The sequence below is a fragment of the Microtus ochrogaster genome, unplaced genomic scaffold (genome assembly GCF_000317375.1).
Source record: "Microtus ochrogaster isolate Prairie Vole_2 unplaced genomic scaffold, MicOch1.0 UNK2, whole genome shotgun sequence".
NCBI classification, from domain to species: domain Eukaryota; kingdom Metazoa; phylum Chordata; class Mammalia; order Rodentia; family Cricetidae; genus Microtus; species Microtus ochrogaster.
Window position 1 is genome coordinate 18,405,043 of NW_004949100.1, and position 9,810 is coordinate 18,414,852.

Consider the following 9,810-nt stretch of genomic DNA (forward strand, 5'->3'; position numbering starts at 1 on the left):
GGACTTAATTGGGGGAGGGGGAGGGAAATGGGAGGCGGTGGCGGGGAAGAAACAGAAATCTTTAATAAATAAATAAATTTAAAAAAAAAAGAAAGCAGGTTTAGCAGGCCATGATGAGCAAGCCAGTAAGCAGCACTCCTCCATGCCTCTGCGTCAGCTCCTGCCTTCAGGTTCCTGCTCTGTTTGAGCTCCTGCCCTGACTTCTTTGATGGCTAACAGTTGCAGTAGAAGTATAAGCCTTTCCTCCCCAACTTGCTTTTTGGTCATAGTGTTTCATCATAGCAATAGAAACCCTAGCTAAGACACCAACTAATATCTGATAAGATTTAAGGTCCACTCCATGAGATATAACCTATACCTGACACTGCTGGAGTGGCCAGGGACCTGACTAGAAAGATCAGGGATATAGCAGAAATCCAAATACTACTTTTCTGCTAAAGGAAAGTAGCAGTTCTACTATACTTTTAGATCACTGTCTTGTTCAGCCATCATTAGTGAAGCTTCCATCTGCAATAGATAGGAGCAAAAACAGACCCACAATGGAACAATGTTCAGAGAGTGGGAGACTTTGGAACACTCAGTCCGAAGTGGGATGTCTCCATCAAATCCCTCTTCTCAGAGCTCAAAGAACCTGTGGAAGAGGAGGCAGAAACATTGTGAGAGCCAGTTGGTATGAATGACATCAGAGAACGCCTCCCAAACACAGTGGAACCAATGCACATATGAATTCACAGAGACTGTGACAGCAAACACAGGTCTATGCCTAATGTGGTTCCAGCACTAAAAGATGAAGTGGGCACAAGCCCTCATCCCTAAACCAGAAGTTATCTCCAGTTATAACTTCTCACAAAGAAAAAATTAGTTTTCTTTTATGGATATGGAGTCTCATTGAATGTCCAAATCATTAAGGACAGACCCTATGCCCAACAGTAAATGGCCAACACAAAACAAAGTCATTGATATTTTTGGAGATTCCTGGCCTCATAATGGCTTTGAATATGCATGTTTTTACTTTTTTCTTTTTTTCTTTACAAGTCTTTTTTGTATATATTATGATTTGTGGTGTTGTGTTTTTGTGGGATTTCTGAGTTTGTGAAAGTGAAGTGTGTCTCTGCATCTATATGTGTTTCTTGTATTTTCTCTTAGTCTTTTTCCCTTCTGTTTGCTTTTTCCTATTCTGGTTTCTTTGTTTTTATTTTACCTTACTATTTTAGATACCTATTTGTATTTTAATGTGAGAGAAAGAAAAAGAAAGGGTGTGGATTTGGGTGAATTTGGGAATCGGGACAATCTTGAAGGACGAGTGGAGAGACGCCTCAATTAGAATAAATTGAGTGGAAATTTTCAATAAAAACTATGACTTATACCTTATATTTATCATCAAATAAATAGAAAAAATGCTGAATGTAACTCAACGCTTGCTTCTTTCTCATTACTCTAAATCTTTAGTAAGATGCTGCCTTACAAAGTAGGCATTTAGGCTAGGGATGTGGTTCATTGTTAGAGCTCTTGTCCAGCATATGCAGCATCTTGCCTTTCATCTCTAGAAGTGCAGAGAAAATAAACATAAAATTGGCATTTGTTAATATGTGTGGAATTGATATCATGTATTAATATTTATAAAATGTCTAACACAGTCCCTGGATTGTAGCTTTTGTTTTCTGACTGTGAGTTATGAGGCATATATACTTCCTCTAGTGGGATATTGGAAGGAGTTATCAAGCTTGAATACATGACCTGTATTAGTCAGGGCCCATTTACTTAATGAAAAGGCATGAGCATTTTGGAGCCAATGTTTTTTTTTCTTATTTAATAAAGATTGAATGCTAATAAAGTGAATAAATTTTAATGTTTTTATCTACTGGGTATTTCAGCTGGTGGGACTAACTACTTTACTTTCTTTTACCCATTTATTTCTTAGCCTAAGTACAAAGATTCCATGTACCACAGGTACAGAGAGTTGAATGAAGGATCTGTTTTTAGGACTTGGGTCTAAATGGTGGAATAATTGGACTCTCTCTTGGTTTCAGATGTTCATACAGAAGCTGTCCAGGCAGCTCTTGCTAAACACAAAGAAAGGAAGATGGCAGTGCCCATGCCTTCCAAACGAAGATCCCTGGTTGTACAGACCTCTATGGATGCCTATACACCCCCAGGTTAGCAACACCTTCAATGTTTCTGCTTCTTAAATGTGTGATATGTCTTCCTCCTTATAATTAATAACTATCTCAGCAACAGCAGTCTTAAAAAAAAAACTCTTTAAATGTTAGAATACAAAATAATGGGCCTTATCACAGCATCTTCACATATACATTGCTGTTACTCATCCTCTCAGAGTCCTTCTGATGCCCATCTACATCTCATTCATCCCTTAATCCCCCCCCCAGTTTGTCATTCTTTCCCTTCTATGTCACATGTATCCCATTACTCTCTTGTTCTACCTCACTTTAGATCTTATCTCCTTCTCTATAGTTCCTTTTCTGCTTTCATGTTCACACACACATACACCTAGATTCCATATGTGAATGGGAACATGCAATGTTCCTCCCTTAGTTGCTTAGTTGTATGGTTTATTTTCCTTAACATAATGAACTCTCCTTCTCTGTCCATTCTCTTGTAGATCTCGTGATTTGACCTTTTCTTACCACTGAGTAAAAGTCTATTGTGTATAGTGAACCACAGTTTTTTATTGATGGGCATATAAGTTGATTTAATAACCTGGCAATTGTGACTTCTGCTACAATAAAAAAGGATGTGCAAGTATCTGTAGTGTGTTGACATAGAGTCCTTCAGGTATATCCATCCCCAGGAGTTAACAATTTCATGAACCAAACTCATAGTATGTGAGTTTAGCTTGGAAGGGAAATTTAATATCATTATGTATGTGTCTATATTAGTATTTTATATTTTCATAAAGATTCAACTATAATCACTCAAAATTCTTAGAAAATTTTACTCATTTATCCATATAGAAAATATTATATCTTTTAGTTATAATTGAAGTTAGTTCTTTTTTTCTGCTAGATATATATATATATATACATATAGATATATATTTATATATCCTTAAATCTTTAAATACTAATATCATATATTATTATATTGTGAAAAAAAAAACCAAGTGAATTGTTCAATCAATTCAGATGGTGACCTAAAACAGGAGTCACTTAGACGTTACCTGTGGAATGTGAGACAGTATTTTAGCTTCTGTAGGGTTTCACAGCTCCTCAACCCTGAATTATAGTATAAAAGCAATCATTTCTATGTGTCAGTGGATGGAAGTGCTGTAGCCCAGAAAAAGTTCACAAAAATAGTATCTGTGATTTGATCCAAGATTTACTAACCCATCATCTAAAATTGTTAGAAGCATTGGCCTGTTTACTTTCTGTTTGCCTTGTTAGTGTGCTTTTATGTGACTAGTAAAATACTTGTTGCTGTATGCTTTATTTAAAATATTTTAGAAGGTCAACATAGTCACAATTAGGAAAGTTAAGAAGAATGGTACCTGCTTGCCTGTGGTGAGGACTTTCTGGCTATGCCGAAGTGTGGGAGATGGAAGAGTGAGTGAGTGTAAGAGGGAGAGGTCCCATGGGAAGACAGGAAGCCAAAGGAACTTGGCTAGTCTCAGTTTTTGTAAGAGCCTATTCCCACAGGAACTAAGAAGGTCCTGTGAAAACACCAGAAGTAAATAACCTCTGGTGGCACTAACTCATTGTACTCAAAGAGCTCAGGAGCACATTTTTCAGTAATTGAGAATTTTGGAGGATTTATGTTTAAGGACAATTTCCTTATATTCCTAATATATTGAATGTTTTCATCCTGAGATGCCATCAAACACTTTTTGTAGTCATAGAGGATGTCACATTTTGCTGTTCTTTAGTGTATTAGTAACATTAATTCACTTTTAAATACTAACCTGGACTTTAATTGTGGGTTTTAGTGTCCTGTTTTAGCAGCCACTTGGTCATAGTGTATCATCTCTCTTGTATGTTGCCTGTTTATTAGCTAACTAATATCTTGTGGAGGATTTTGTGTCTGTATCCTGAGGGATGTTATTCTATACTTTTATCTTGAAAGGTGGTGTGGGTTAGAGTAAGTAATGAAATGTTAACTAGAAAGGAGGAAGAGTTTCTGGGGAGAAGCTTGTAGATGGCCTTGATATATGCATTTAAGCACTTCTCAAAGTCTTAAGAATAAATATATAAGATGTTTAAGTTTTTAAACAGTATTATATATAAATTATGCTAAAAGGCAAAAAAGGTAGGAGAGAAATTTTCTAATATTCTCGTTTTTCTAATATATTTCTAAAAAATTTACAGAGCATGTATTATGATAAAGTGGTGTAGTTATTTTTAATGATGCTGCTTCTTCTCTTTCCTGTTATATATTTCAGGGCTATTTCTGAGCCTTCTTATTTCCTTTTATTTCACATAACTTACCTCTAGTTGAGACCCTAAGTCATTCTTACAATATAGGTTAGATAACAAACACTACAGTCATTCATTCTTAACCCCTTCCTGCTAACTTAACTGGCATTAAATGAAAATATATCTATTAATTTTTGTGAATAATGTGCATTTTCCTTAGGTTATCTCATTTTTTTCCAGATAGAAAAATAAACCAACTAAAAGTGAGAACATTTTCTAATAAATGAATGCTTTAAAAATGAATAGACGTTCATTGAGCATGAAGTGTGATGTAGTGAGAGTATGTAATAAGCACCAGAGATAGAGGCAGAGATCACAAAGTGGCTTGGTTACTAGAGAAAGAGATATGGTGTGTGTGTACTTTAAAGTGGGTTCTTCTTTAGCTGCCACTTCTTCATCAAAACTCAAAGTCTGAGTAACCTCATAGGCATTATGTACTCTCAGTAAGACTAAAAATAAGTCATAGTTCAAAAAGTATTTTGGACATCCAAGGAATCACAGCAAACCTATTTGTAAACAAGTAGAAGTAGCTCAAGCATGTGTTAGAAAATTGTACCCCATCCTATAACTTGGTGGGTGTGTACAGAGAAGATACTGGCTTCTTCCTAAAGAGTTACTCTTGAGAAAATAGGTATCTTTGCTAGTATCTTAATGTCCAGATAAATGTCCTATAGTATACTTAATGTATTTTAGTTATGAAATTTACTGAATATACAAGTTGGATTATGTGAAGAATGGAATAACTTTTCAAAAATGTTTCAAGCCAAAAATTACTGGGTTATTATTGTTTGATCTGAAGGAAACTTTTGGCAGTGTGTGGTAAGGCAATGATATTGAAGACCATCTTTGCTGTGCTATTTAACAAATCAAATCTCTTCTTGAAAATAGATACCTCTTCTGGTTCAGAAGATGAAGGCTCAGTACAGGGTGATTCCCAAGGAACCCCGACCTCTAGCCAGGGCAGCATCAACATGGAGCATTGGATCAGCCAGGCCATCCATGGCTCTACTACATCAACCACCTCCTCTTCCTCCACTCAGAGTGGGGGCAGTGGAGCAGCACATCGGCTGGCAGACGTCATGGCCCAGACACACATAGGTGAGTGAGACGCACATAACGTGGAGAGCTGGGTGCCTTTGTCTTTGCTGGTGTCTGATTTGTTCTTGTCATTTTCTGAGTTAGCACTGAGTGTTGGTTTGTTCTCTAGGAATGCTCTGTTTATAGAATCTGATGGACACCTGGGTTACTACTGCATTGCACAAAACATTTCTCAAACTCTTGCTTTATGGTTATTCACCACCTCAGTCTCTTGTAGCAAGAATTCTCCCAGCTTTGTGTTGGTGTTAGGCCTACATTAACTATAAACTGGTTGGCCTATTAACTCAGGCTTCTAATTGATTAACTCTTACATCTTACATTAACCCATAATTCTTGTCTGTGTTAGCCATGTGGCTTTGGTACCTTTTATCAGTGAGACATTCTCATCTTGCATCCTCTGCGTCTGGGTGATGATTGCAGACTATGAGCCTTTTCTCTTCTCAGAATTCTCCATTTCTGGTTGCCCGGCCTATACTTCCTGCCTGGCTACTGGCCAATCAGTGTTTTATTAAACCAATACAAGTGACACATATTTACAGGTTATAAGACTATTGTCCCACAGCAAAACAGATTATGAAGTATGAGCTGCTGTTACTTGGCAGGGGGTGGGGGATAGGGGAGAGTGTCATTTGAGGAACTTGAAGAACTTAATGATTTCTGCCCAAAGGCATTCGGATTGTTTAGGTACTTCAAACTATTCTATATGTGGACTCTAGAATGAAGAAGGCTGTGTAGATTAGAAAAAGTAGAAGGTGAGCTAGAAAGATGGCGCAGCAGTTAAGGGCACATACTGCTCTTGCAGATTACCTGAGTTTTTCTGCCAACACAAACATTGGACTATTTACAACTCCCTGTAGCTTGACCTCCAGGGGACCCTGGAGTAGCCTCTTCTGGCCTCCAGACACAGCTATACTCATATGCATCTATCCCCCAGATTCATATACATAATGAAAAAAATCTTAAACCCACAAGGTCAGAAGCAAGACCATGGGACATCTGAAAATAGTTCAGGTGAAGAGGTAAGCAATAATTAGAGGAAATGTGTTAGATGAGTATGTTGTATGAACTGTGTGGGTGATGTTATCATCCTGGCCCATGTGCTTGTTACTTACTGGGTTCTAGTCTAGTCCTCACTCTCAGGGCTCAAGTAGGACATCTTGATCTCTGTTGTCATTCATTGTTTTATGTGGATTAAGATGCTCAAACAGTTCAATGGTAAGAGGTTTACACAAGGTAAATTGCTTGGCTAAGATCCAGTATGGTCACTCCATCATGTTGCCACCGAGTAGGCAAACAATTAAGTCCTTGGAGGCAGTTGCAGATTACACTGAGAGTATGAGTGAGGGGCAGATGCAGTCTTCCCAAGTCACACCTGAAATACTGCAGGAATACCTTTCCACACCAGGAAACAGGAATTGGAATGAATGAGTTAAGAACGGCACAGTCAGCTTAGATACCCAGAATGTGGATCTTTAACTACTTGATGGGTAGGCAAAGTCATTTCAAACTGACATTTTAAGCTTCACCCCATTTGAACTTATTGGAATAAAGTGAAAAGCATTGATCTTTTCTTATCTAAATGAGTTTGTTTGGTCCATTGCCTGAAGAACAGCATCTGCTTTGAGTTCTCCCATTAGCAACAACTGGGATCTTGAAGTCATTTTTTCAGTAAAGGGAAAAAAATGTGAACTATAATTTCTTGCCATTATTCCTCTCATAACTGTTGCAAGTAAAAAGAAGAGTATTGGAACATTCTGAACAAGCAATGCTCCTTTCAAATTGACATTACTTCAGTTTAACACATTTTGAAGAAAATTACCAGTCAGTGTTACCTAATAACTTACATTTGAAATATCAGAGAATTAAGCACTGTAAGTAAATGTCACCATTAAATATATTTAGACAACATATTTTATTCTTGCTGATTGGAGCTTAGGATAGTTGCTGAGGCCATCTGCCATCCACGGTACCTGAACAAAGAGGTTACCCACCAACTGCCTCATGTAACTCATTATATTATATTCTCTGATTTTGTTCTTTTAAGAAGGTTCTCATAATCTTACTAAGAGGACTACATATTTCTGAACAAATTAATCACTGCCTTTGGCTTTCCCTTTGTGAGTTTACACTTGGAATACTGAAGGAAATTATAGCATGCAGAATTAAATTTATCCAAACTATAAAAGTTGTATTACTCATATACGCCAAAGCTCAATGTGACCTAAATATAACTCCTGAGTGTGTGACATTTAGTAATTTCTCATTTGGCACAAGGATAAGTTCCTAGAATATCTGGGACTTATCTATAGAAATTGGCATTTTTAAAGCAAAAGCAGACTAATAAAATCTGATGAGAATTAGAATACTTCATTCCAGAGACAAAGGGAGCCAAAAAAAATATTAAAGTTAGCAGCACTTGACCTTTTGCTGAGATCATCAAAAGCTTGGGAACAAGAAAATAGTGTGAGTATGTGCCTGTATATACTGCATGCACATTTGACAAAACTCAAGGCAAAATAAGCTCCAAAATTAAGTTTGATCCCTTAGGGCAAGTTGCTTCATGTGGAACCTGTAGAAACTTCTTTTGCACATAAGACAAGAAAAGCAAAAGATAACAACCACACAGTCTCTCTCAAAATGTATTCTGCTGTTCATTGTATCCACTTCCAAGTGTCAGGATTACAGGCTTGTATCACCATGTTTGTTCAAAGTGATCTTACTATGTGAGTTTGTCAAAGTATTTTCTAGGCATTTTTGAGATTCTATTGCTTAGCCTTTGGAATAACTATAAAATTCATCAGAAAATTGTCTTCTGTGCTTCTTTACAGAAAATCATTCTGCACCTCCTGATGTAACCACATACACCTCAGACCACTCAATACAAGTGGAAAGGCCACAGGGCTCTACCACATCCCGGACAGCACCAAAGTATGGCAATGCTGAGCTCATGGAGACTGGGGATGGTATGTCTTATAGTGAGGTGCTTCCTCCTGTGTGAACACTCTTCATCTGTCCTTACTATGATTAGTATGAATCTTTCTGAGTGAATGTGCTGCTTCTAGACAAGACACTCATTGGTTCCTTCAGTCCCGCTTATCAGATTCCTCAGGAACTTTTCTAGAAGGTGACCTGATAGCGAAAAATATAAATCATAACCAAATTGCCTAAGAATTTCTCCTTATTAAAAAGAATGCAAATATCACAATAATTTAGCCGTGAGAAGATAAAGATTTAATTAGATGCTGATGTTTTTCTAATGTATAAATAATGTTGAGTCATTAGTGTCTTTCAGAATTTACAGTACAAGTGTTAAAACCTTGAATACCTACTTCAGAGGGCAAAATGAAGTTACATGGAAAAACAAAGTGATTTATAGGGGTGTTGTAGCCTTAGATTTTAGAAGGAGGTATTTTTTTCTCAAATTGGAAATAAATTATCAGTGTTTTGATAACTTACATAGTAAAAGTGTTCCCCTAGTTTCCATATTTCTAATCTGATATATTATAATAACATTAATAGTTCCTAGTATGGAGTACCAATCAGCAAGCCTCAATTATGAACTTTGTGCTGTATTCTAGTTTAATTGTGTTATATTCCTGCCAGTGTCATAAAAATTAGGGTAGAGTAGAATCTGGCAGTAAAATTATCCCTTTTTTTCCTTTGTGAAAAAATGGGCAGAACAGTATCAACATGCAACAATCAATGTACCTTACAGCGTTTGTTGGTGTTTTGATGACTGAATGGTTCGCAATTAAATACTTAGTTCTGGCCATATTTTTAACAAATTGCATACTTTCCTTAGCATGGTTGAAGCCCCAATGCTACTTATTCATAAAGAGCAATTTTATTAAAACAGTAGCAATTCCATTTCTTACAGAATTGCTGTTCTTGTATTCTACCAAGTTGGCTTTTGTTTTCTGGTATACACATTGTTGAAATTGATCATTGATGTTATTTTTTCCATTACTTTAAAACTTCTGTTATCCTTGAAATCTGTCCAAGTTTCAGTATTGGGTAAATTCTGACTCCTGCATTGTGTTGTTCAGTGTTTCTCAATGTGTACACTTCGCCTCAGAACCACTCCTGACATAGTAATAACATTCTTACCTGTGTTTCAAAACCACTAGTCTTATTTCCATCCATTTGCATGCAAAATTCAAGAAGCCCTTGTTTTTTACTGCTGAGTAGTACTCTAATGTGTATATATTCCATACTTTCTTCATCCATTCTTCCATTGAAGGGCATCTAGGTTGTTTCCAGGTTCTGGCTATTACAAACAATACTG

At 36.7% G+C, this 9,810-nt stretch overlaps 1 protein-coding gene across 4 annotated transcripts in view; it reads left to right on the forward strand.

Moving 5' to 3' along the window:
* Positions 1–9,810, forward strand: part of Dip2c (disco interacting protein 2 homolog C) — a 348,427-nt gene that overhangs the window by 217,282 nt on the left and 121,335 nt on the right. For all 4 annotated transcript variants that reach the window (XM_026788415.1, XM_026788416.1, XM_026788417.1 and 1 more), the window contains 3 exons: positions 2,031–2,156; positions 5,316–5,525; positions 8,354–8,488. In XM_026788415.1, coding sequence (XP_026644216.1) covers positions 2,031–2,156; positions 5,316–5,525; positions 8,354–8,488 — 471 coding nt within the window. The remainder of the gene's footprint in view (positions 1–2,030; positions 2,157–5,315; positions 5,526–8,353; positions 8,489–9,810) is intronic.